At 41.4% G+C, this 26713-nt stretch overlaps 2 protein-coding genes across 2 annotated transcripts; both read left to right on the top strand.

The window, feature by feature from the left end:
• Nucleotides 1–11305: 11305 nt before the first annotated feature.
• Nucleotides 11306–13657, top strand: LOC308403372 (odorant receptor 131-2-like; the record flags this gene model as incomplete). The annotated part of the gene is made up of 3 exons (XM_080892714.1): nucleotides 11306–11353; nucleotides 11654–11773; nucleotides 12842–13657. The coding sequence occupies 3 exons, from the start codon at nucleotides 11306–11308 to the stop codon at nucleotides 13655–13657; spliced, it is 984 nt and encodes a 327-aa protein (XP_080748840.1).
• Nucleotides 13658–16913: 3256 nt separating this feature from the next.
• Nucleotides 16914–19934, top strand: LOC308402782 (odorant receptor 131-2-like; the record flags this gene model as incomplete). The annotated part of the gene is made up of 4 exons (XM_080891878.1): nucleotides 16914–17092; nucleotides 17692–17830; nucleotides 18102–18527; nucleotides 19653–19934. 4 exons carry the CDS (start codon nucleotides 16914–16916, stop codon nucleotides 19932–19934), a joined length of 1026 nt encoding a protein of 341 aa, XP_080748004.1.
• Between the last annotated feature and the right edge of the window lie 6779 nt (nucleotides 19935–26713).

The raw sequence follows: 26713 nt of genomic DNA, 5'->3' as shown, positions 1-26713 counted from the left end.
AAAATTGTGATTATTATTACTGCAGCACAGGGCAGATCTTAAATGCAAACCCTTTCTGACTTTGTTTTGTTCTGCTTAAAGAAACGGATGCAGAGTTTTACCTGTTTTGAGTTTAATCTAATGGCAAAGCTCGTTCTTCTTTTTGTTTAAAAGGATAAAGATCAGTATTTGCTGCCTGACTGCATATGTACAGTAGTATTTTGTATTATATATTTATGCGTTCATGTTTTTGGTGTGCTGGTTTTGCTCTGAATCTTAAGCGATACATGAAAAAAGAGTAGTTTATCACTCTCACTGTGATTCATTTTCAGATTTTTCTATGTAAAAAACGACATTAGGAAATATTGATACAGTGTGCTTCTCTGCAAATAGTGTATTTTTATGCATCAAGGCATGCCTTTAAATCTAGTCTTTTACTCCGTATTATTGAAATAAAATAAAAATCATCTGCTTCTGGAAAACATGGAAGCTTTTTTTAAAGGTGTAAAATTTCAGGAAAATGTGATTAAATCAATATTAAGTAGTTCGAATAGTTAAAAATCCTTATTGTAATACTTTGTGTCAGTTATTGCTAACCGTAGAGTCTGCTTTCAGTACCATGTAGTGAAAATCTTTTCTTGCCCATTTGCAGAAACATCAAATTGCTTTAAAAGGACCCTGTTTCCCTCACATGTGTGGATTCACTGTTTTTACTCTACAGATCTTACATTCAAACCCTCGTTACATTCTCTTCATCCACCTGGTGATTAATGACATGATGTGGCTTTTCCTGTCAACTCTTCTCCTCATCATCAGTTACGCCCTGCGCATCTTCTTCGTGCCTTACTGCATCATCCTGCTGATCATTTCCATCATCGTCACCCACAACTCCCCATTAAATCTGGCTGGCATGTCAATCGAGTGTTACATCGCCGTCTGCATGCCTCTCCGTCACGGGCAGATCTGTACAGTCAAGAAAACCTACATTCTGATTGGTTTGATCTGGGCTGCCAGTGCACTCTCTATCCTCCCTGACCTGTTCATCCTCCTGGCTACAGAGCCTCTGCAGTTCTTTCACTCTAAAGTGAGATGCGTTAGAGATTTCGTGTTCAGAAGCACATACAGCCAGAACAAGAGGGACGCTTCACACATTGTTTGTCTTGTCGTGGTCTGGCTCACACTCATATACACCTACGCTAGGATTATATTTGCAGCCAAGGGACTAACCGGTGACATCAAAAAAGCCAGAAACACTATTCTTCTTCATGGTTTTCAGGTGCTGCTACTTATGCTGAATTATGTGAGGCCCATTTTTGAACAGAGCTTGTTTTTTTTATTCCCAAACCGGGAAAGTCAAATACGATTTGCTTCCTTTGTCATTGTCCAGATCATACCACGGTTTATAAGTCCCATCGTTTATGGACTGCGAGACCAGACGTTCAGGAAATATGTGAGAAGGTACCTCGTTTGCCGTGAGAGAGGAATCACCCACCCAGAAAACACCACTACTAAAAAGGCCTCACTTAATGTTACATCTGTGTGACGCCCACAAGTGTATGGTCACTATTGTAATTTTTTTGTGAATTGTTTTTGATGTAAAAGACCTGATTTTATGGTGGTATTGCACTTTTCATTTAGAGTTTTGGACAATGTAATTGCGTGGCATTGCCACAAGGGAGAGATAGGGGTGAGTGCGATAGGCCGTTGCAACGCGTCTTGGCCTCAGACGAGGAAGAGCCTGCAGACCGAAAGCAACTGATGTCTCCTGTCTCTGCTTTTCTGTTAAAAAAAACAGTTTAAAAACAGACCCCATCGAAGGCCTGTAACATAATTTTGGTGGCCCGTACAGGGATCAGCATGCTACGAGGGTGACTGCTGATTCTTTAATCAATGAACCAGAGGTGGGACCAAGTCATTGTTTTGCAAGTCTCAAGTAAGTCTCAAGTCTTTATCCTCAAGTCTCAAGTCAAGTCTCAAGTAATGTCAGGCAAGTCAGAGTCGAGTCTCAAGTCACTGGTGTAAAAGTCCGAGTCAAGTCACAAGTCTGAAACTTTGAATTTCAAGTCCTTTCGAGTCTTTAAAAAAAAAAAAAAAACGAAAAAATAATGTTGCAGTTATGCTAAATGTAAATATTAGACCATGTAATTTTAAAATCTGTGTTTTTCTCAACACATGACAAAATAGTGAACTTAGAAAATATACACAAATTGTGAAATTGCACCTCTTTAAAATGCAGCTCAATTAAACCTAGCTCCAAGAATAATTTTCACCGACAGTTCTGAGATAAGCTGCATGTTATTCTTGGATGCGCTTGTAGGACCAGCTTTAAAATCGCATGACAAAAATATCATACACATTTAAAAAAAACTGTATCACCAACGTAGCCTGGACAACATTTGCTAGTTAGATGAAGTCAACTATCTCATCTTAGCATATTTATATGCATATTTATAATCATACGGTTCTTGGAGTGAGTGCATACACTCATGAAGTTTAGTAACTTCAGGTCACTGCAACAAGCCCAGGTACAGTTTACCGACGGATGGGTGCAGGACCTTGAAATGCACCGTGTAGAATGAAAGACCATCGTACGTATCATAAGTTTACCAGTCTCACAAATCGTCGTCATAAATACACATTCATTAACCGTTTATTAATAGGACCTTTGAGCTCAACGGTAATTAATTAGTAGTGGAAATAATTTCTGGTTCATTACAGAAATGTAGCAGTGACAATAATACTGTATGCTGTAATCGCACTGGGCAATTAGTGATACAAACCTGTTTTATCCTGTGAATAAAAGTATGTGTTTTTGTCAGTGTACCATAATAACAGAAGCAAAACGCAATATTGTGTCAGGACAATTCACTATTTATGCACAATAAACAAAGGAGCATAGCGCGACAATTTCTGTTCAGCGCCAGACTTGCTTGTAACCTATATCACCAATTATGTTATGAAAATGACGTATTAACTACTAAAAAACACTGACCTTCGTGGAAATGCTTGGAGCAGACTAACCTGTGAGCTGGAGTGTTCTGGGACGTTATATTTGGTCTTTGAATGGCTGCAATCCAGGCCACCCGTCGCGTCTTTGTTACTTCGGAAACATGGCTCGAACAATTTCTCTTCAACGACGTAATCCGATAACAACCGATCTCTTTACCCGTCGGCTTCCCGTGGCTGTCATGCGACCGGCTATTGCAGTTAATAATACAACAGCTTCTTGACATTTTTGTGTTTCTTTTTATTGCTGTATAACTGATTTCAATTGAAAGCCTGCGTGCGCTAGTACCGCTTGCCACGAGTTCCCAGAATCCTTTGCGGTTCTACCCGTGAATGACGTCACATTTTCAATCTCTATATAATATGCATGTTAAATTTTATATTTGGGGTAAAATATCAAGTCTTTTCAAGTAAACCGGTTCAAGTCCAATTCAAGTCCCAGGTCATTGGTGTAAAAGTCCAAGTCAAGTCACAAGTCTTAGAACATTTTTTCAAGTCAAGTCTAAAGTCATAAAATTAATGACTCGAGTCTGACTCGAGTCCAAGTCATGTGACTCGAGTCCACACCTCTGCAATGAACCAGAGACAGCCATCACAGGGCAGGCGTGTTGGAACAGCAGACGTGCAACTGAGGCAGCAGAGGGACCTGTGTCGAGGAGGGGAACCCCTGCTGGAGAGGTGACGGGCTGCGTGGTTGAGCTGACTGCACTGTGAGGAGTTGCTAGCCAAAGGACACACAATGGAGGACAGTGAAAGAAAAGAACTGGCTTGGCAGATCAGAAAGAGTCTTAATGCACTGACAGCAGAGGAACTCTTCCAGATTGCTACAAACATCACACCAGTACCTGATGTGGACCCCGCAAGTGTACGACGTGGTGATGAGGAAAGCTGTTTTGATTATGTTTGTGCTTATCTGCGCTGTAAGACATTGCTTGACTTAGAGGATCAGGGGTTTTCACACCTACTGTTGTTGAAAGATGCTATTATTCATCTCACTGATAGTCGTACAGCTGAAGTATCTCACCTTGTAGTCTCAAAGGAAAATGTTGTTACTCTCACAACACTTAAGCACCCTGAACAGAGTGATGTACTTACCTCAGCTATATTGCCTCTTGAGTCTGCTAATCCACAAACAACAGAGTATGAAATACTAAAGGCTAACTACGAGGCACTTGGTAAAAAGTTAGCAGATTTACAAGTGACATCCGCAACACAAGACACACCCACCCCCACTATTACACAGTCACTCCAGCCTCGAGCTGAGAATGTGACAAACAGCCTCTCCACCACAGGCATGCGACAATCTAAGCCTGATCACATGTTTTCCCTAACAGACCTGCCATTTTTGCAACGCAGAGAGTTTAAAGTACATGGTGGTCAGGTTGGGGACATTGCATCTGACATTAGCTACCATGGACTGTGTAAGCAGATTGAGGATGGGCTCAAGGTGAAGCACACAGAGGGAGAGATCATTCAAGGTGTGCTCCGTATTATCAAGCCTGGACAGTTTAAGGACATGTTGATCAGTAAAGATGACTTGACCCTCATTGAACTCAACAGCTTACTACGTTCACACCTGAGTGAGAAGAGTGGGAGTGAGTTATTTCAGGAATTGTTGAGCACTAAGCAACATGACCATGAAACTCCACAACAGTTCCTCTACAGGATGATTGGACTGAAGCAGAAAGTCATGTTTGCATCCAGGCAGGATAACATGGACGTTGCGTATGAGACACGTACGATCCAAAATGTGTTTCTACGCACCATTCATCAAGGTCTTCTACCAAAATATAGTGATATTCGTAATGAACTCAAGCCACTACTATCAGACTACAGTGTGTCAGATGAAGCCTTGATAAGGCAAGTGAACAAAGTGTCAAGTGAAGAGAGTGAGCGACAGCGAAGGCTGGGATATTCCACTCGACAAAAGGTAACACATGCTCATACTGCTCAACTTGAACCGGCTAAAGACACTGAAATGACTGACTGTAAATCTAAGAGTAAGAATAAAGTCATAGAAGAGCTGGCTGCAAAGGTGGAAACCCTGACCAAAGTGGTGGAGTCTCTCACAGCCAGTCAGGCTCGTGAACCCACTGTCAGTGTGCACACCCAAAGCAGAAGCCCAGACAAACTGCAAAACAGTACGGCTGTCCCAAGTGTATTGAAAGCGGGGCTACTTCATGCACTCATTGTTTTATCTGTGGGGAGACAGGTCACAGGGCAGTGGGATGTCTCAAACGAAGCCAACACAGAAGCTCTAGTTGGCCTTCTGCTGATACACACACTCCCAGAACCAGTGGACAGCCAGACCCAAAATCACGAGGTATGTGCTCAGAAGAGTTTGCTCATGTCAGAAGTAGTTGGGCGACCCTTCCAACGAAAAATGCAGACACAGGGGCAAGTGAGAGAGTGGCACAGCTTGTTGGAAAGAAATGTAAAATCAAATGTTACATTCATAGCTTTGCAGTGGACTGTTTATTGGACACAGGTGCACAAGTGAGTCTCATTGATCGCCAGTGGGCAAAAACCTACCTCTCTGACCACAAACTCCGGCCACTGACAGAACTTATTGGAGATAAGCCTCCTCACAGTTTGTGATGCCAGAGTCCCATATGTCAAAGTACCTATTGGCAACCACACTAAGCACGATGTGACCCTCACCGGCTGATGTATCTCAAATACCCCAGCAGTGCGGTGAAGATCAAGCAACACAGGAATGGGATCCACCTGTTGATGTTAGCCACCTGACTGAAGACCAACAAACTGTTGCCAAGAAAATGTTAAGGGAAGAGTCAGGGGCTTTTGCACGTGATGAGAATGACATGGGGTGCATTCCCAGCTTGGAAATGACGATAACACTCAAAGACACAACCCCAATTCAGAAATCGTACACCTCAATTCCAAAACCCCTTTATAAGGAGCTTAAAGGGTATATTGAGGACCTCCTAGCAAGAGGATGGATTGTAAAGTCTAGATCTCCTTACTCTGCGCCAATAGTTTGTGTGCGGAAAAAGGATGGCTCCCTAAGACTCTGTATAGACTATCGTCTCCTGAACCAGCGCACAGTACCTGATCGCCACCCATTACCAAGAATCCAGGACCTCATTGACACCTTGGGAGGGTACAACTGGTTCTCCATTTTGGACCAGGGAAAAGCCTATCACCAGGGCTTTATAGCAGAAGGATCCCGCCATCTGACTGCATTCATCACCCCCTGGGGCCTTTATGAATGGGTGCGAATTCCCTTCGGTCTTACCAACACACCTGCTGCATTCCAACGCAGTATGGAAGAAATGCTGGCTCCCCTTCGGGATGAGTGCTGCATCCCATACTTGGATGACATCTTGTGCTACGCCAAGACTTTTGAGGAACATGTGGAAGGGCTGAGGAAAGTCTTGAGAGCCCTGCAGAACTACGGAGTCAAACTCCGGCCGACAAAATGTGACCTATTTAAAAGAGAAGTGAGGTATGAAGGGGGCTTAGTGTCAGCTGAAGGAGTACGCATTGATCCAAAAGATCTCGAGGCAGTGTACGCCCTGAAAAAGGAGACACCTGCCACAGTGGGAGATGTGAGGAGGATCGCTGGGTTCCTGAGTTACTATCGCTCGTATATCCAGGATTTCTCGAGAATAGCAAAACCCATCTATGAGCTTTTGCAACCCAAGAAAACCAAAGAGGAGCATCTTCTGGGGAAGGTTATAGGACAGAAGGGGAAAGGTGCACAGTTACCACCCAAAACACCAGTTGAGTGAGCAGAGAAGCACCAGGGTGCCCTGTGTAAGTTGATGGATATGTTGGTAAACCCCCCTGTACTTGCCTACCCGGATTTTGAGCTTCCCTTCGTCCTTCATACAGACGCATCTGATAAAGAACTTGGGGCCGTTCTCTACCAACATCAGAGTGGGAAGCTAAGAGTGATTGGATACGGCTCCCGAACACTGACACCGGCTGAAAAGAATTACAGACTCCACTCGGGTAAGCTTGAGTTTCTCACCCTCAAGTGGGCTGTCTGCGAGAAGTTCAGGGATTACTTGTTCTATGCCCCGTATTTTACCATCTACACAGACAACAATCCCATAACTTATGTCATGAGTACCGCCAAGTTGAATGCGGTTGGGTTCAGATGGGTGGGAAAGCTATCAGATTTCAGGTTTGATATAAGGTACAGACCTGGCAAAGTAAATGTTGACGCAGACACCCTGACGAGGAGTCCCCTTGACATTGACAGATACGTCACTGAATGTACAAAAGAGCTCTCCAAAGAAGCTGTTGCCGCTACTTGGGAGGGATGTGGAGCAGGCAAGCATGGAGATGTCGCATGGATCGCTGCTCTGGCTCTAGCACAAGGTGACCAGCTTGAACCAGTAATCCAAGAAATGGTCACGCCCATCAATTTGGATGAACTACAAAGGGCTCAAAGAGCAGACCCTGCAATAGGTGAGATCATGAAAATGAAAGACGCAGATCAAAAGCTGACAGATGACATGAGACGGAATGTGAGCGGTCCGGCAAGGAAAATGATGCATGAGTGGACAAAGCTGAGCTTAGAAGACGGAGTTCTGTACCGTAAGACTGCAGAAAAGCGCCAACTAGTCTTACCAGCTAGCTTCAAATCCCTGGTCCTGAAACATCTGCATGATGACATGGGGCATGTCGGGGTAGAAAGAGTTCTCAGCCTGGCGAGGCAACGGTTCTACTGGCCATACATGAGGCGAGACATCGAAGCCTAAGTCACCCGGCAGTGTCCGTGCATCAAACAGAAGAAGCCGGTGACACATGTCCGAGCTCCCATGTCCAGCATTACCACGAGCTCACCAATGGAATTGGTTTCAGTTGATTACCTCCACTTAGAGCCAAGCAGGGGCGGATATCAGTATATCCTAGTTGTGGTAGACCACTTTACTAGGTATGCCCAGGCCTATCCAACCCGCAACAAGAGTGGTAAAAACTGCAGCTGAAAGGATTTTCAGTGATTATATCCCCAGATTTGGCTACCCTTTAAGGCTGCACCATGATCAGGGGCGGGAGTTCGAGAACGAGCTTTTCCGGACTCTACAACAGTTGAGCAATGTGGGGCACTCTCGAACAACTCCGTACCACCCTCAGGGCAACCCAGCTGAACGCTTTAATCGTACCATCTTGCAGATGCTGAGGACCCTGGGTGAAGAAAAAAAAGAAAGATGGAGAGAGTATCTCCCACAGATGGTTCATGCGTACAATTGCACGCGCCATGAAACAACGGGTTACTCACCATTCTTTCTGCTTTTTGGTCGACATCCACGAATGATTCGTTCGCTCGCTCTATGATTCAGCAAAGGAGGGAGGGGGTGAGCGAGTCCTGAGTGATTCGCTTACGCTTACGATTCAGCACAGGAGGGAGGGGGTGAGTAGCTCAAATGTGTTGTTAGCATGTTAGCAGCGCGATGCTACTCTGAACCGAGGAGCTATTTTCTTGATGTGAGCTTCTACTCAGGGTTTTTTCTTCCAGTTCAGAGCAGAAATCCTTTTGTTACGAAACTGGCTGTTGTTTTTTCCCCCCACAATTTTAATTATAAGCTAGGTATATTTCTACTAATGGAATTAGTTTGCTAACAGCAACAGGGATGAGTCAGTGAGTCAGTTGGGCTTGTGAATCATGATTCACGAGTCAGTAAAGTGATTCTCGAGTATTGAACGATTTGTTCACGAATCGAACATCACTACCTGTCTCTGCTTTTCTGTTAAAAAAACAGGTTAGTGGTTCAAGTTTGCTCACTGCAATGTACATATAAAGGCAAGAAACCTTTTTCTGTCTTAGTTTAAAGACCGCGAATATTGTGAGAGAGTGTGTTTTCACCGATTGAGAGAAAGCTAACTATACCGCCATTTGTAATGGAAGCCGCCATTTCACTCTTAGTCTAAATAGGCAGCTGGTCTTATTACCTGTTTTATTTTGTGACAAACGCAGCTCTTAAGACGCTTCTTTTATCCTGACATTATTGGAAGTTACAGTTGAATAGGACCTACCCAGTTCTTATGTGTCAAATGTAAATAATCTGATGTATACTGTTTGTGGATGATTGTGAACTGTTTGTGAGCAATGGAAGAATATTTTTGTTTATTGGTTACAAATGTAATATGTTGTTTGAATCTGTTAAAGTATAAGGAATGTATAATGGTATATAAGCGGGTTAATTGCAGTGTTAGTGGTGCTGCACAGAAATGTTTTTGATGCTGAAATGCAGTAGAATTGGTTACAGATTTATTGTAAATAAGGACACTCATATACAATGATTATTTTGTAAGTTTATTCTTGCGAGAGTGCAAGGTAACCAAAAGGGTTTGAGCTATGGACCTAATTGAGTGTTTGTGTTGTTAAAAGAGAAATGTGTGTGTCTAAATGAAAAGAAAAGGACGTTGTTAAATTCTGTTAATAAACCAGACGAGGAAGAGCCTGCAGACCGAACGCAACTGATATCTCCTGTCTCTGCTTTTCTGTTAAAAAAAAACAGTTTAAAAACAGACCCCATCGAAGGCCTGTAACATCTGCAACAGTATAAAACTTTATTATTAACTTAATTTGTGTTTTTTATGCTGCAAATAAATAAATAAATACTATTGCTTGATTTTATAAAGCATATTTCTTTTTTCCGGGGGGGGGGCTTATAATTATTCAATGAAAAGAAAATATCCACTGGGATTAGTCAAGAAATGATGAGACATTTTGTATAAATTCCATGTTAATGTGCAATGAAAACACTAAAAGTAAAGCAGAAAATACTCACCACCAGCCTTCAATGATCAGAGGTTAGTTTGGGGTTTACTGTGCATCATGCTTTGGTAATAAATAATAAATAAAGTCCTCTTAGGTCAGAATATGCTTCATTTTCTTCTCTTCTTTTTGGCCTTTTTATCTTATAAATTAAGGATAATGAAAATTGCTGTGACTGATTCATATATTTTTAAGAAACTGTGACAAAGAGCATTCATGCTTCAGACTTGGCCTTTGTTGGGGGATTATACATGACTGGTCCCTTTACAGCAGGGGTGGGCAACTCCAGGCCTCGAGGGCCGTGTCCTGCAGGTTTCAGATCTCACGCTGGGTCAACACACCTGAATCAAATGATTAGTTCATTACCAGGCCTCTGGAGAACTTCAAGAAATGTTGAAGAGGTAATTTAACCATTTAAATCAGCTGTGGTGGATCAAGGACACATCTAAAACCTGCAGGGACACGGGCCTTGAGGCCTGGAGTTCCCCACCCCTGTTTTACAGTAAAAGCAATGAGTTGGTACAGCTGACAGAGATTAACATTTATTTTTCTGTTATTTTTTTAACCATTTGATTTTTTTTTCAAATCTCATATTTGAGACCATAGCAATCACAGCAGCACCATCACTGTCATCATCAGGAAGCTTTCCCTCCTGTGATAAACACTGAAACGCTTATAAAAGCTCCGCTCTCACACTGCCTGCCTTCTGTGTTTCACCTGCACTCAGGTAGGTCCTCATTAAAATCTCTGCAGTGTGAATTTGTTTGCATGGCAGCAGTTACTCTGTTCCTTTATTTATATGATTTAACTATATTCTATATTTTAAATGATATTCTAATTTAATGTTTTAAATATTATTTACCTAAATGTAAAATTTGAGGTCATTCACATGTAATGGAGTATTACTACTATTACTAATATTGCCATTCTAGAGGCAGCAACCCCAAGTTGCTCTGATTCATCCATCCAATTTGAATGTGTGTGAATGTTAGATAGAAAGTGTGTTTATGGGTAAATGAAGCAATTTGCATAAAGCCCTTTGAGTGCTCAGGTAGACATTTATTAACATTATATGGAATAAAACTGCACTAACTGAAATAAAACCACAATTTTATAACTTTGTGATGAAAAGGAAAGGGCATGGCAGTTTTTGTTTAATCAAATGTTTATTTAAACACAGACCTAAATGAATCTGCTGTTAACATGTATGATATTATAGTTATAGAATAACTGAGAATGGTTTGAGTTTTGGCCGACGCTCATGTCAGACAGGTAATGGGGGAGATCAAAAAAAATCTGATCTGTTAAAGCATCAGCAGCTAAGACTAAAATACAGACTCAGAACAAAGTATGAAATTCATAATAATGTGGCAGTAAAATTGGAAAACTCACAGCTCCTTTATTTTAGGGGAAAGTGTCCACTTTTTAAATCGTGGTATGCAAGATTTTTTTTTTAAACTGATTATTAAAATTATGATACTACTATTAATGTAGTTGTACTAGGATGAGTTATTTAAACAGGTATTGTGTTGTCTGTGTCCATCCTCCCTCAGGTCTCACATGTGAAGAATGAGCTCACTGCTGGGTCTCAGAGGCAACATGACCGTCCCTTATCAGGTTCAGTAAAGCAGCGCCAGTAAATAATTATATCAGTTAAAATATAAATCTATTTATATTTAAATAAAATCCTCATGTTGATTTACTTTATGGTGTAAACAAATTACTAAAACTTGAAAGTCTGCTCAGTAAAATGTACTTTTATCAAGGCTACAAGAGGAAAATTCAGTCCAGACACTATCACCCAAGTAAACAATGAAGATGTTGTTTGCTGTTATTCTCCGTTTCCTGTTTCACGTGTGTGCTAACAGACACCAGAAGCAGATAAACTGAATTTCTTGTCTCTCGTTGCTGGATCAGCTGCTGCTCATCAGAGATACTTTCACCACAGCGTTTGTCAAGAACCTGATCGTGGTTCTGGTCTGGCTCACACTCAGTTACATCAACGGCACCTTGGTGGTCACGTTTTTTAGACACCAGGTAAACACACACACACACACACACACACACACACACACACACACACACACACACACACACACACACACACACAGCAGCTTATTTGTCACATATTATTATTTATCCTGTCATTTATAATTATTAATCCAAAACATGTTATTAATATGATATTTTAGTTGACTGGCCCTGCAGCGCCCACAGAACATACACGTCACACACATGTATGAACTGATAAATGTTTGTTTAGTGCATACTTACAGGAAATTACACAAAACAATTTAAAGATGTCATTATAAGGTCAACACATAGAGAAAAACAGTGACAAAAAAATAAGAAGAAAGTACCAAAACACACGTACAAAGCATGTTTGAAATATAGATATAGCAGAGATTTTGATATTTGATCTTGCTGTTTCAAGAGTGTGTGCTTCACTGCACTCCAGTAAGACACTGAAGGCATTTTGTACTAACAACAGCAGCAAAGACAAAGCTGACCGTGAGTGACATCAGGCACCTGTAAAGGTTTTTTTTTTCCATTCACTCCATATTTGATGATAAGGCCGGTATTATTTCTGCTGCTGAGTGAGTGATACAAAAATTTGGAGGGTTGTAAAAGTTTCTTATTGTTATTCGTCCTTAATGTGTCTAAAAACAGAGGACGTTTTATTTTTATGGAATTTAGAAAAAAGGAGTACATGAAACCGCAGCTAATAAAACTGTTTTTGAGGCAGTTTTCCCCCCAAACTCTACTTACGCCCGTCACTCTTTTCTTTTCAGTCCATGGAGAAACAAAACTCTACAATAGTCTGAACAAAATCTCTATTGCTGTTAAGCACAGAGTCATTCTGCTTCCTCTCAGCTGCCTCTCTATAGAGGTCGCTGTGACTCTGTTCGTTGGGTAAACTTTTGTCCACAGCTGTGATTTAAAGCTGGAGTTCACGATTAATGTGCATGTCTGGAAATTTGCAGTGAAGTTTGAATGCATCAGATGGAGAAGTGGTTCATGTGCCTCTACACCAAACTCACCGAGGAGTGTCACACAGAAGTATCACAGCACAGGACATTTCACTCCTTCTGTTTCCTCCTTCAGACCTTTCATGACGACCCTCGTTACATCCTCTTCATCCACATGGTGATCAACGATGCCATCCAGCTGACTGTCACCATCATGCTTTTCATCCTCAGCTACATCTTCTACAAGATTAACGTCGCCTTCTGCTGCTTCTTCATCCTGGTGGCAGTCTTCACCACCAGAAACACCCCTGTCAACTTAGCTGCCATGGCCATCGAGCGCTACATAGCCATATGCGAACCTCTGCGGTATACCCAAATCTGCACCGTGAGGAGGACCTACATCGTCATCGGGATGATTTGGTTTATCTGTGTGGCTCCTGATATTACAGATCTGTTTGTAACACTTGCAACCGAGTCTCTGAGCTTCTTTCATGAGTCGGTGTTCTGCTTGCGCCAGAATGTGTTCAAAGACCCGATCCTGGCGTACAAAAGGCAAGCCGTTGATATCATCTACTTCTCCTGTGTGTTTCTGATTCTGGTCGTCACCTACTTGAGGATCCTGTTTGCAGCCAGAGCCCTCTCCACAGATAAGACATCAGCCCAGAAAGCTAGGAACACCATCCTCCTCCACGGGGCCCAGCTGGCTATGTGCATGCTCTCCTACGTCTCTCCTAGCGTGGAGGTGGTCCTGCACATCATCTTCCCAAGTCGGATCCTCGAAATCAGATTTGCAAACTACCTGATCGTCTACATCCTGCCCCGTTTTCTGAGTCCAATCATCTACGGTGTCAGAGACAAGAAGTTCAGGGAGTACCTCAGGATGTACTTTCTGAGCAACAGATGCAGAAACAAAGTGAAGAAAGTAACGCCCGAGGACAAAGACCACTTATAAAGACTTGTATAGTGCTTGAAGAAAACCTTTAATTTGCAATGTTTTAATGTGAAAAATAAATACATAAAAATGTATTTTATGTTGACAATCCTGGCAAGTGCAAATATCTAATTTCATGTGGTCTGAATGTGTGAATGTCTCAGAGATTAAGGAGAAAACAAACTGTTCAAAGGAGCGAATGCTTATTGGGGAGGCCACGTCCCAACAAATTAAATCAGGGATAAAAAAAAACTCATTTGTGTGGGAGAATAAAGGACAGATTACCCAAGACCATAAAAAATGTTTTTATGGTTTGATATGAAGCACTGACTTTTTCTGTGTTAGCAACAGTTCAGACTCTTTTCTGTTTTTTCAGCTGCAGTTTGGACTCCAGTACAGACGCCTCAAAGAGGTCAGCACATTTCTTTTTCCGCTACACTTTTCGTAAGAGTTGTGTTCACTTTCATTAAGCCAAACCATTTTAAATGTGGCACCGATCTTCAGTGACAGAGATAAACTCCAAACCCAGCATGCAGAGGAAGCACATAGACTAATTTATCCTTCAGGATACTGTTGACACTGCTACACCGAGCAGCACCTCTCCCACATGTACAGTCTCAATGGAAAAAAGCTCCACCTTGTGGCAAAATCTATTCTCTGCTGTAAAACCTACTGAATGAAAACATTCTGAGTTTATTGATATCTCGGTTTATATTTATTTTACAGAGAAAGGCTGCGTAACATGTTGAAATCTGTGTTTCTCGCAGCAGGTTTCCTGGGGTCATCCTGGTGTACTAACACCTGCCCAGGTTTACTTGATAACCAATGTTGGCCTTTTTCTAATCCTTCGCTAAGACTCGCAGTGAGCAGGAAGTCAGTCAAGCAAAATAATGTTGCTGATTATATTTCTAACACAAATCCAGCTCACCACCGTCTCACGGACTGAAACTGCAGAATGGGACACTGAATGAAATCAAATGCAGCCTGAAGGAAAAGCAAGATCAAAACCATCTGATAAAACCTTTAAAAAAAGTTTCAGCTGACCTCAAAATCTGCTTTTTTAATACAAAAAATTATTTTACCCTCAGATTACGAAAATTAAAATTAGAGCTACGTGCTTTTGAAGTCACATCATTTTTGACTCCTCATCACAGGAGATATCAAAATGAATGAAAATATAATACTGAGTCAATTATTCTAAAACCAAAATCTTATTTTTGTTGAGCAACAATTTATATGTATCCCACTTTGAGCATTAATGTCATAGAATATATCCAGATAAACCCACTTCATGACTATGATTAGGAATACAAAAACAAGCTTTGGTACTCTGGATGTTTTATTTGGGTTTTTTTTATCATTAATCTCTGGAGTAAAGCTCAAAATGTTAATTTTCAGTGAAACTTTTAAGGGTTGTATCATGATGTAGGTTAAATGATCGAAATGAAAGGTCTCGATTTAATCTGCATTTGGACCCAGACATGATTTCTTTTTGTGACAAAATAATTTCCAGCATTTCCATCTTGGTGTGGTTTTTTCTGACTTTATGGTCTTCAGCAGCTTTGGACATGGATATAATGTCTTTACATTAAACACAGCAACATGTTGTAATTGCCTGGCTGCATGACAACAGTGATGTCCTGACGTTTGCACCACTCAAAGCTCCAGTTTTGAAATTAGTAATCTGACATCATCCTGTAGAGGACGGATCATATTTAGGGGGCTTATCAGAGCCAGCAGGCCCAGTCAGGGAGTCAGCAGGTGAGAGGCTCTGACGTCTGTCTGTTTAATGTCTTTGCACATCACTCTAGCCTGTGATTGCCATCTCTTTCTATCAAAGCTTTAGGATACATTAATGCAATATTTTAAATATGAATATTTCCTATTTTGTTGGTTTGTAAAGGCTGAAAGTTGTAAAAAGGTTTTTCTTCTGTTCATTTGTATATTTTCTCTGATGATATTAACATATAAAATGTGAATGTTGATGTATAATGTTGATGTATCAGCAGTGAAACAGAATGATTTTTAAATCTAACAATCTCTCTTTTCTTAGTGTGTGCATATGAACATAGTTTATGTTGTGTTTGAGTTACTCACAAAAACAATGTTCCTGCACTCCTAAATGTTTTGTTTGTTTTTTAGAAGAGAGAACAGAATTAGAAATGACCTCTGACCTTACTGTAAAGAGCAGATCTGTGCACAGGTGTGTGAAGGCTAACATGTTTCTATCCTCATTATTCTAAAATGTTATTATAGCGTTACCTTTTTCACTATAATACTTGTGCTAATCAGAATCAATCAGAATCAGAATCAGAATACTTTATTGATCCCTGGGGGAAATTATTTTTTGTTACAGTGCTCCATTTTAAACCAACATTAAGACAAGACAGACAATATGCTAACTAAGAATAGTACAATATATACATATATATACATACATACATACATAAGTCACTTATAAATAAATAGTTGGAAAAGAAACATGTGTAGCTGTAGCAGCAAACAGTGTGTTAAGTGGATGCGTTGTACAGGGAGATGGCCACAGGCAGGAATGATTTCCTGTGTCGTTCAGTGGTGCTTTTCGGTAATCTCAGTCTCTCACTGAACGAGCTCCTGTGACTGACCAACATGTCATGGAGTGGGTGGGAGGTGTTATCCAACATTGTCTTTATCTTGGACAGCATCCGCCTCTCCGACACCACCTTGAGGGAGTCCAGCTCCATCCCCACAACATTGCTGGCCTTACGGATCAGTTTATTAAGTCTGTTGGCATCTGCGACCCTCAGCCTGCTCCCCCAGCATGCAACAGCATAGAGGATCGCACTGGCCACCACAGACTCATAGAAAATCCTCAGCATTTTCTGGCAGATGTTGAAGGACCTCAGTCGCCTCAAAAAATAGAGACGACTCTGGCCCTTCCTGTAAAGTGCTGTGGTGTTTTTAGCCCAGTCCAGTTTATTGTCAATGTGTACTCCAAGGTATTTATAGTCCTCCACAATGTCAACACTGACCCCCTGGATTGAAACAGGGGTCAAGTGTTTCCTGGTCTTCCTGAAGTAATAATAATAATAATAATAATAAAACATATCCATACCATGTACTTTAACATATTCCAGAAATGTGTCTTTTTTTTTTTTACTATTGATCAAAGATTTATCATTAATTAAAGATGCAGTGTGTAATTAATAATTGAAGAAGTTCATTAGTATAACTGTTGTATAACTGTAGGTTTTATTTCTTTGCTCCTTCAGACAGTGAGAAGGAGGAGATGCTGGTCATGAACTCCACCTCCACTGGGCCTCTGGACCCGCTGGTGTCAAATACCACCTCTGTCCAGACACAAGGTGTTAAGGAGAGCTTCTCAAGCATTCTGACCAAGAACATAGTGGCCATGCTGGTGTGGCTGGTCCTCAGTATCATCAATGGCAGCATGGTGCACACCTTCCAACGACACAGGTACTCAGAGCCTCAGGGATACACAAAAACGTATTAGAGGACAGCAAAACTCCCAAAGGTTACATTCTTCTGCCTTCTTCCATATTAAAATGTTTTTATTAAGAAAAGATGCACATGAGAAGTCAGATGTTGGACACATTTAACCTTTGAGTCTCGAGTATAATGCTGCATGAAAAGTCTGTTTGATATTATTTACTCTGGTATAAAAGTAATGTGGTGAATTCATATATAGGGACTCTTGCAAGCTCTACCGAGGAAGCACCCTCACCTCAAATGAGGCATTTTCAGCACTGAGAATACATCCAGAGGTGACCCTTCGAACTTGTGTCCAACACACGAGTAAGGGCGAATTCAGTCCAGAGCTCTTATGTGAAAACAGCTTTAGACTTCGCTGCATTAGTCCAGTTTAATCTCCAGTTTAGCAATAAAAAGCCTAAACTGGTTTGAAAAGAGAAAAGGAAGAGACATTTCCTGGAAAATGTTCAAAAATAAGCAGATGAATCCAAAGTAGGAAAACTTGCATGTGATGATATGGTATACACACAAACATAAACCACAGCATCTGTCTCTCAGCTCTCAGCTCTTTGTTCTGACCCTAGTCTCTTCTACGAGAACCCGCGATACATCATGTTCATCTCCATGGTGATCAATGATGCTCTGCAGCTAACCCTGGTGACAGCTCTCTATCTGATCAGCTACATCTTCAGGAAGATCCATGCCTCTGTTTGCTGCCTTCTGGTAAATCACAGCAGCATCAGTCAAGCCCATCACATATGTTTTGCATGTCATGTCATCCTTCTATGGGATCCTGACTACAGACCATCTAACGTAAACAGAGGAAAGGAAAATTGTGCTGCATCTTCACAGGATCAGTATGAATACTGTTATTATTGATTTATAATCCACAACAGGTAGTAAAGAAGAATATAACTCTGTGATCTACAAATTAACTACTATACACCATTGTTAACCTTTGTGCTCTCCCTCCACCCTCCTCTCCCATCCTTAGATCATGACAGCGGTCCTCACCACTCGCTCCACCCCTCTCATCCTGGCCGGCATGGCCGTGGAGCGCTACATCTCCATCTGTTTCCCTCTGCACTACAGCCAGATGTGTAACATCCCTCGCACTCTCCTCCTCATCTGCGTTATCGTCATCCTCACCATCACCCCGCCCATCACCGACCTCCTCATCACGATCGTCAAGGAGCCTCCGAGTTTCTTCCACACCAAGATTTTTTGTGACCACTCACTTCTTTTTCGTGACCAGTTCATTTACTACAAGAACTGTGTGTTTGACGGGACTTACCTCTCCTTTGTGGCCCTTGCGCTGCTCTACACCTACTGTAAGATCATGCTGACAGCGCAGGCTGTCTCAACAAGCCTCGTCTCTGTGAAGAGAGCCAGGAACACCGTGCTGCTTCACGGGGTGCAGGTGGGTGTCACACCATGAAAAAGCATTTATGAATTGACACCATTCACCAAACATTATCATCTGCCTTTATCACTAGTTCCCCCTTAAATGTTCAAAGATGGTGTGATGAAGAGCAACGAGATTTTTAAACCGTTTACTTAATTCTATCTTGAATTTAAAAAAAAAATTCCCAAAACAACAAACAAGTAGGAGGTGGAGACAGAGTGTGGAAGGTGCCATTTTTAAAAAACTGAGACTGTTGTATAATTGCTCCAATTATCAGGGTACTACTCAGTTTACTGGGGACAGTTTGTTTCTGGCTGATGGGAAGGAAGCTCTGCCCTTAAATCCATGACGAGCAATGCAGATTTCAAACAGGCCATGGAACAGTAGAGCTGATCTTCACCTTTGTGGGACTTTTGGAGGCATCGTGGGAGTTTGACCGTCCAGTCTACATTGTTTTGTAGATTTGGAGAAGGGTTACAGCCGAGTTCCCCAGAGCCACCAGTCTGGTGTACTGCGAAAATTCATCGGTCTGAGAACCTGATTTTATTCATGAGTGATGGGAAGGTGGAGAGTGAGTTGGACAGGTGGACTGGAACAGCATCAGCAGCAATGTGGGCATTGGAACAGATTTTGATTTATTAGTCCATCTACATTATAACCCTCAGCTATGGCAATGAAATCTGAGTAAGGTCATGAATACAAGCAGCTGAAATGAGTTTGCTTCATATGGGTGCATGGGCTTAGCCTTAGAGATGGAGTGAGGAGCTTAAAGATCTGGAAGGATGTTGGAGTAGAGCTGCTGCTCCTCCATGTTGCATCCTCTTTACAGTAAGGTCAGTTGATGTGGTTCAGGCAGTTGGCCTCCTGGGAATCTGAACTGGAACACCATGTCTTGGCTGTCCTGGAAACACCTTCCAGCTGGAGCTGGAACTGTGGCTGTGGAGAAAAATCTGGAAGACCCGGTTGCCCGCTGCCGGTGCAACCAGCAACCTACAAAGAAGCCAGTTTTGCCTCTTTGTCCTTTTTTGTCCCTATTGTTACTTTTACCACATCCCCTGAACAGTTAAAGGAACATATATCTGAAAATATCTGAGTCCAGAGGCATAAATCAGCTTTATCTACACTCTGTTTTTGTTTCAGCTGCTGCTGTGCTTGCTCGCCTTTGTGGTTCCCTCCCTTCAGGCGGCTCTGATCTCTCTCTTCCCTCAGCTGAGCCTGGAGATTCGATACATCTTCTTCCTGCTTGTCTACATCATCCCTCGCTTCCTGAGCCCCATGATCTATGGCTTTCGTGATGAGCAGTTCAGGAAGTACTGGACCCGATACCTTTCCTGTCACGAACACAGCGTGACTCTGCTCAGGCTGGCGTCACAGAAAATGAACCCTCAGGTGAAACAATCAGGGAACCTCAGCTCAACCTGACCACAGTCTGCTGCACACAAACAGCCCACTGTGTGATCATTGTTTCACCTGTTTGTCATGCATTCATGGATGGATAGATTTAAATAACATCTATAATAATTAAAGCTCAAAGTGCATGGGCTGATGTGCAGATTAATACATTTCCAGTGAAATCTGTATTTTTTTGTCATCCATGTGTGTTTCTGAATCAAAGCGCGACCGAAACACTGTGAAATTTGTCTATAAAAACTTTTAAACAAATCATAAAGGTAGTTGTGATGTTTTATTCTTGTACAACTAATCCTGAATAAAATAATGCTTTAAGTATCTAAAAGGGCAATCATTTAAAAATATATATGTAATTAACTGCAAAACCATTTTTATATGAATAAAGTTTATATAATTGTGTCGGAACACAAATCAACTGTCAGAGGTCAAAGCAAGAATACTTGTTTTGTTTTAAAGTGAGTGACCCTAAAATTAACCACAGTGATGTCAGCAGTACTGAGCAGATCAGCATCATTCCTAAAACACCAGGTATCAGCTGTTCTCGTGCAGAGGAACTGGACGAAACAGGTCATTTCCTAATATAGCAGAAGCTGGTAGAGCACGAGGTGTAACATGCCGACGTTTTGTCACGTCCCGCGGCGTTCCTGAGGAACACCAAAGGAGACCTTCGGCGTTCTTATGGTACGCGGCGGGTTATGGCTGAAATCCAGTGCAATGACGCTCCCTCGGTAATAGCCCTGTATTCCAGCCCTAAACCTAACCTTATTCCTGATCTTAACCAGGGCTTTAATGACGTTAAATAGCGTGTTTCTAAGCGATTTGAAGAAAAAGAGCAAACATGTAGATTCAGTCCAGACAGTTCTCATTTTTCCGAGGTCGTCATTTCGGAACGTGGTGGGTAGCCGGAAACTTAATATGTTGACGATTTGTCACCTAGCGTAAAATGTTACGCTTTGGGAGTGAGAATAACACATAAACTGCAGGAGGTGCTTATACCTGCCCTAACCCTCACCAGCTGCAGTTAGTAATCTCTCTTCCACAGCATGTCTGTTTTCCTTCTCTCACCTCATCTGGTCGCAGCAGATGGCCCCACCCCTCCCTGAGTCTTGTTCTTTTGGAGCTTTTTTCCTGTTAAAAGAGAGTTTTTCCTTCCCACTGTCGCCAAAGCGTTTGCTCACAGGGTGTGGGTTTTCTGAATTGTAAATACCTGATCATGCTGTTTGAATAAAACCTCATTTAGATCTCTCATAATATTCTTGCACAAGATTTCTGATAAACAAACTCACAGTTCACAACTACACACAGTTTTCAAAACGTAAATGATAATCCACCCTCTGGCCTGCAGCTCCCCACCTCTCCAGGATCATCTCACATCACTACGGCAGCGAAATCTATATAACCACACGTCTTCCTGTTCCTCTCACTTCTCACACGCAGCTGCACAGCCTGTTACATCAGCACAGGCCAGAACGGTGTCGTGTTGAAGTAAGTCATTTTTGCTTAAAGACTTAAGAGTAGGAAGAAGTAACTTACATCTGCTGTTTGCTGTCTTTTAATGCTGAAGTTTTGAATTTTTTTGTGAAAACATATGAATGGTGATCATTTTAAGAATAATGAACAAATACCAACAAGTTTTTGGACTTTAGAGATGAAGTGGTGTTTATGGCAGGATATTTAAAAATTTTCAGGGCATCTGAAACTGCAGAGTGACTAAAAAGTGCTTATTACTCTTCTTGTTTCACTTATTTTCAGTCCAGTCCTTGAACCTAATGATTTCAGAGAAAGCTTTTGTTCTTTTCTTAAGCATCATGACAATTGTTCACGCATTATATAAAAAATCCTAACTCAAGTGATGAACCAGTGTTGTGTCTGTGCACAACAGACTTTAGACACTAGGACTTGAATGAAAATAGAAACATGAATCCAAATGTCACATTTTTAGTCCAGTTTGTCATCAGGATCTATCACCATCAGTGTGGAGGACAATAAAGGCGGTCGTGATAAATATTGACTTATACAGTCATAATGTACTTCCATTGTCTCATTGTATTTTACATGTTTTGTTTTTGGTGGCTGGCAGTGATATTTCAGCAAAATTCACCAAACTACATCTTATTAACATGTAACACAATGTTTGTTTTGATTTTTCTTTTGTCTGTTTTTCTTAAAATGAAATTCTTCCTTTTGTCATTTCTTTTAGTTTCATTCAAATCATGATTCTTGTTCATGATTTGAAAAAGAATCATGAACAACAGAATCAAGTTTCTGTTAAAAACACATTTTATTTGTCTCAGTGGTTGCAATGAATGAAAAACACCACTTGAACCTTGTGCTATATGTGGAGTTGTTTCTCTGAGTTTCATCTTTCGTTCTGTTTTAGGTGAGTTCGGTTTGTCGTGTCCGAGCAGGACGAGGTGTGACATGAACACAACCAAACGCCAGGACAGCTTCAATGACGCCTTCACAAAGAACTTTGTCTCCTTTGCTCTCGGCTTCATCATCAACTACATTAATGGGATGTTTGTCTATACCTATTTTAAGAGTGTTGTCTTCCAGCAAGACCCCAGGTGTATCATTTCCTTCTACAAGATTTCTATCACATCAATTTCAATAATAAATCAAAGAAAACTGAGAGCAGGATGAAGTTTGTTATTATAATTTGATATTTCTGCTACCTAACATTGGGACTGTTTTTTGCATCTGTTGCCTCGTTTTGCTCTTTGGTCCTCTCCTGTCCCGTCTCCTGCAGGTACGTGCTTTACATCCACCTGGTCATCAATGACATGATTATGCTGACAGTTACTGTGATGCTGCAGATCCTCACCTACACCACCCCCCTGAGCTTTGCTCCCTGCTGTGTCATGCTGCTCATCTCAGTGACAGCCAACCAGTAAGTATCTGTGCGAGAGACAGTATAACAGTTTGTACATAGCCACTGACCATATTATTAGGTACACCTGAAAACTGTTAACATACATGAAGCGTGGGTGACAAAATATTCACTACGCTTTTAAATGAAATGCAGTATTCTGCTATTATTTGTTCAATTAAAGTGGACAGTCAATGTGCACTTTAAGACAGTCTGAGCTGTACTCAGACTGTAGGGAGAAAGAGAGAATCACAGACGTCATGAGCAAATATAAACCTGTGTGTTCTAACTGTCTTCATGCAGGAACAGTCCTCTGAATCTGGCCGGCATGGCGGTTGAACGCTACATTGCTGTTTGCCGGCCTCTCCATCACTCTCAGCTCTGCACGGTGCAGCGAGCGTACGCTCTGATCGCACTGATCTGGGCTGTCTCCTTCATCCCCTCCATCTCAGATGTCATCATCCTCCTCCTCGTCCAGCCCCTCTCTGTCTTCACGAAGAACGTCATCTGTTACCCCTCCTTTGTGTACAACACACCGTACCATGAGACACGAAGTCTGGTCATCCAGGTGACATGTTCGTTTTCTACGTTTATGGCTCAGTTTAAATGATTGGTGGATCAAATCAACTTGAATTCTCTCCCTCAGGTCCTCCTGTTTTCTTTTGTCTTCCTCACTTTGATCGTCACCTACATGAAGGTCCTCTGTGCTGCTCGGGCAGTTTCTTCTTCTAACCAGGCCTCTGCTAAAAATGCTCACAACACTATCCTGCTGCATGGAGTCCAGCTCCTCATCTGCATGCTGTCATACATTTCTCCCTTCATCAACCTCATTTTAGTCACAGCCTGGCCCCATAAGAGGACCATAATCCTATTCACCACCTTTCTGTTCACCAACCTGCTTCCACGTCTGCTCAGTCCACTCATCTATGGTGCCAGAGACCAGAAGCTCAGCAGCCACTTCAGGGTTCACTTTGGCTGTAAAGGTTTTAAATCTAGAGGGAAGAGCAGGAAGTGCAGGGTGCCAGAGAAGCACTGACTCTAAACACACGCTATACCTAAAAAAGTGTGGTTTGACCTGATTTATCCAGTGAGCACAGACGTTGATTTTGGTCTGAATCAGGTTTGTCCAACTCCAGGCCTCGAGGGCCGGGTCCTGCAGGTTTTAGATCTCACCCTGGGTCAACGCACCTGATTCAAATGATTAGCTCATTACCAGGCCTCTGGAGAACTTCAAGACATGTTGAGGAGGTGATTTAGCAATTTCAGTCAGCTGTGATGGATCAAGGACACATCTAAAACCTGCAGGACACCGGCCCTCGAGGCCTGGAGTCGGACACCTCTGGTCTAAATGAAGCAAATTAATTGACCTTATGCACATTTTTATGTAGGTGCAGTCAGAAGAGTTTGTGGCTAAAACTTGCCTACAGTATAGATTTGTACATGTACCCTGTCAGGCACACAGCTCTGTCAGCTCTGGCTGCAAATGCAGAAGCCCCACTTGCTAATGAAACATTCTGATTAAGAGGGGCAGCCAATCAGAAGAAAGAAAGCGGGATGAGACAAATGATGAACTGAGTGTAGGGTAGGATTTGTTTTGAACTTTGACTCATGTGAAGTTGCTCAAGTGGAGTCTGTGATTAACAGTGTGGTGATAGAAGCATTACAGCAGGTTAGGTGTTCCAGTTATCAGAGAAGATGACAGAATTTCTTATTGCACCGCACGTAAAATTCTGAAAAATGTTTATGAACAAAATAAAAAAGAGAAGCAAAGACGTCCATCGACCCAGACTGAGCTGTAAAACTTCATCATGCACACTAGATGGAGCCCTCATCACAGACATGCAGGAGCTTTCCAACATGGAATACTTACTGTACAGACTCGCTGTGAGAGATAAGACTTCTGTTTTATTTACTAGCTAAATGTAATTTTTGATTTGAAAATTTCCCTTTGATTGCCTAAATATTGAAATAATGTACTACTCATATACCCTTACAAAGCAAAAATAAAGAACACTCAATGAACAGGTCAATAACGTTCATAATAAAGTGTAATAGTAATAATGATGTGTACTTAAGGTATGGACAGGAAGGTTACCTTTTCACAAATGTTTAAATTATGAAACTGAGTGAAATATCTGTTGTTACAAAACACAATTTTTCCAGTCTGGTATGTTAAAAACCCAGGTCTGCACACACTGCGCTTATTATTTCTCAGGAATGTGTTTTTCCCATGTTTCCTCATAAAAAAAATTTATGTAATAAAAAGGTAAACAGAACATTTAAAAATATATGAGAAAAAATATAAAAGGAAAGAAGTATGACCCATTATCTCAATGAAATGCTCATTTCTGTATTATAACTCCAGCGTGCAGCAGATCAGTGACATAAAAAGATTGTAGATGTGCAAATGATGAGAACACTTTGTGAACTGGACAGTTTTGCTGAATATTTGAATCAATTTGGAATCTTACTGAATGTCATCATGACTCATATTCCAAATTTCTGTGTGTCACAGCTTGTGCAGAATAAACCTTTGTAATGGTTTACGGCACTCGAATAAACAAATGAACAAATACATCTATTTATAAATATATTATGAAATCAATAGAGACTCATGCTCACATGCTGAGATTATGAGGTTGTCAAATGTAGGTAAAGAAACTGATACAAAATGAGCTAAAATTAGTCAAATTCACAAATCAGGATAGCGAGATGATGCAGGAAGGAGGAGAAGAAGCTCAAGATCACATGTGGGGAAAAAAGCTGTGGAAAAGATGTAAGTGGACATATAAGCCTGTTACACTGTGGGCCACACACAGCGCACTTTGGTTCAGACCTAAAACAAATCAGTTTTCTGTCAGTATAAAGAAGCTACACATTTAATCCCTGAGATATCTTAATGTAAGAAAAAAGTCCAACTAGGAAACTTACTCTCAGTTTTTCTGCACAACAAAGAAATGTTGCTACAGCAGATAAGAGACATCTGTCAGCACATCACTTTGGGCTTAAACTGCAAGAAATAAATATGTAAAATTATAGAAAGTAGCTCATCACCCAGAAAGTTTTTATTAAATCAGAGATTTTTTTTATGTTTATTTATTACATAATTACTTTGGTGCTGTATGAATAGCCATTGAGAAGGTCTTTATCAGTGCAACGAGTTGTAAACATTTATTAAATTATAGTTCAAATTCAGGTAAACACTATTTTAAATACAGTTTATGCTTTCCTTCACATTTTCCAGTGGACCGGATTGGAGTCTTTCTTGAGGCAGTTATGGCCCCCAACCCTCATGTTTGACACCACTGATTTAAGCAGAATTGAACACGTGACACAGACACTGTTGGCAATACAGTGAGGAAGTGTTTTAAAGTTTATACCTTAATAAGAAAAAAGGTAAGTCAGCTGTTCACAGCTGCAGTGTGTCCCTGCTGGGATATTAAAGCCTTAATATAGGAAATAAAAGTAAATTAATTTAAAAAAAAAAGAAGAAGAAGAAAAAGAAGAAGTGGCATTTGGGACTTTACACGTTTTTATCACACACACACACACACACACACACACACACACACACACACACACACACACACACACACACACACACACACACAGAGCTTACATCCCAGATGTAAGATATAAGAGATATTACGATGACGGTGTTAGAGCCGGTTTAACGCAGCTGCGCTGATTCTCCGCGGACAGATTAAAACTTTAAAAACAGCCTCGCTGAACTCTGAATAACCGCTGAGCGCCGCAAACGCATCATAAAAAGTCTTTCATACAGGAGACGTGTCTCACTCGGAGATCGGCTCTTGTTACGGAATGTGACGGAAAAAGCCGAAGACCGCCTCCGAGAGAGAAGACGGACCGATGAGCGCTTCAGATGGAGGAAAGCTGCGCGCGCACGGCGGACTGTGACAGC

Source organism: Rhamphochromis sp. 'chilingali' (genome assembly GCF_963969265.1).
Source record: "Rhamphochromis sp. 'chilingali' genome assembly, chromosome: 9".
NCBI lineage: Eukaryota > Metazoa > Chordata > Actinopteri > Cichliformes > Cichlidae > Rhamphochromis > Rhamphochromis sp. 'chilingali'.
The sequence above is the reverse complement of the archived record's forward strand: the minus strand, read 5'-3'. Positions and strand labels throughout refer to the sequence as shown.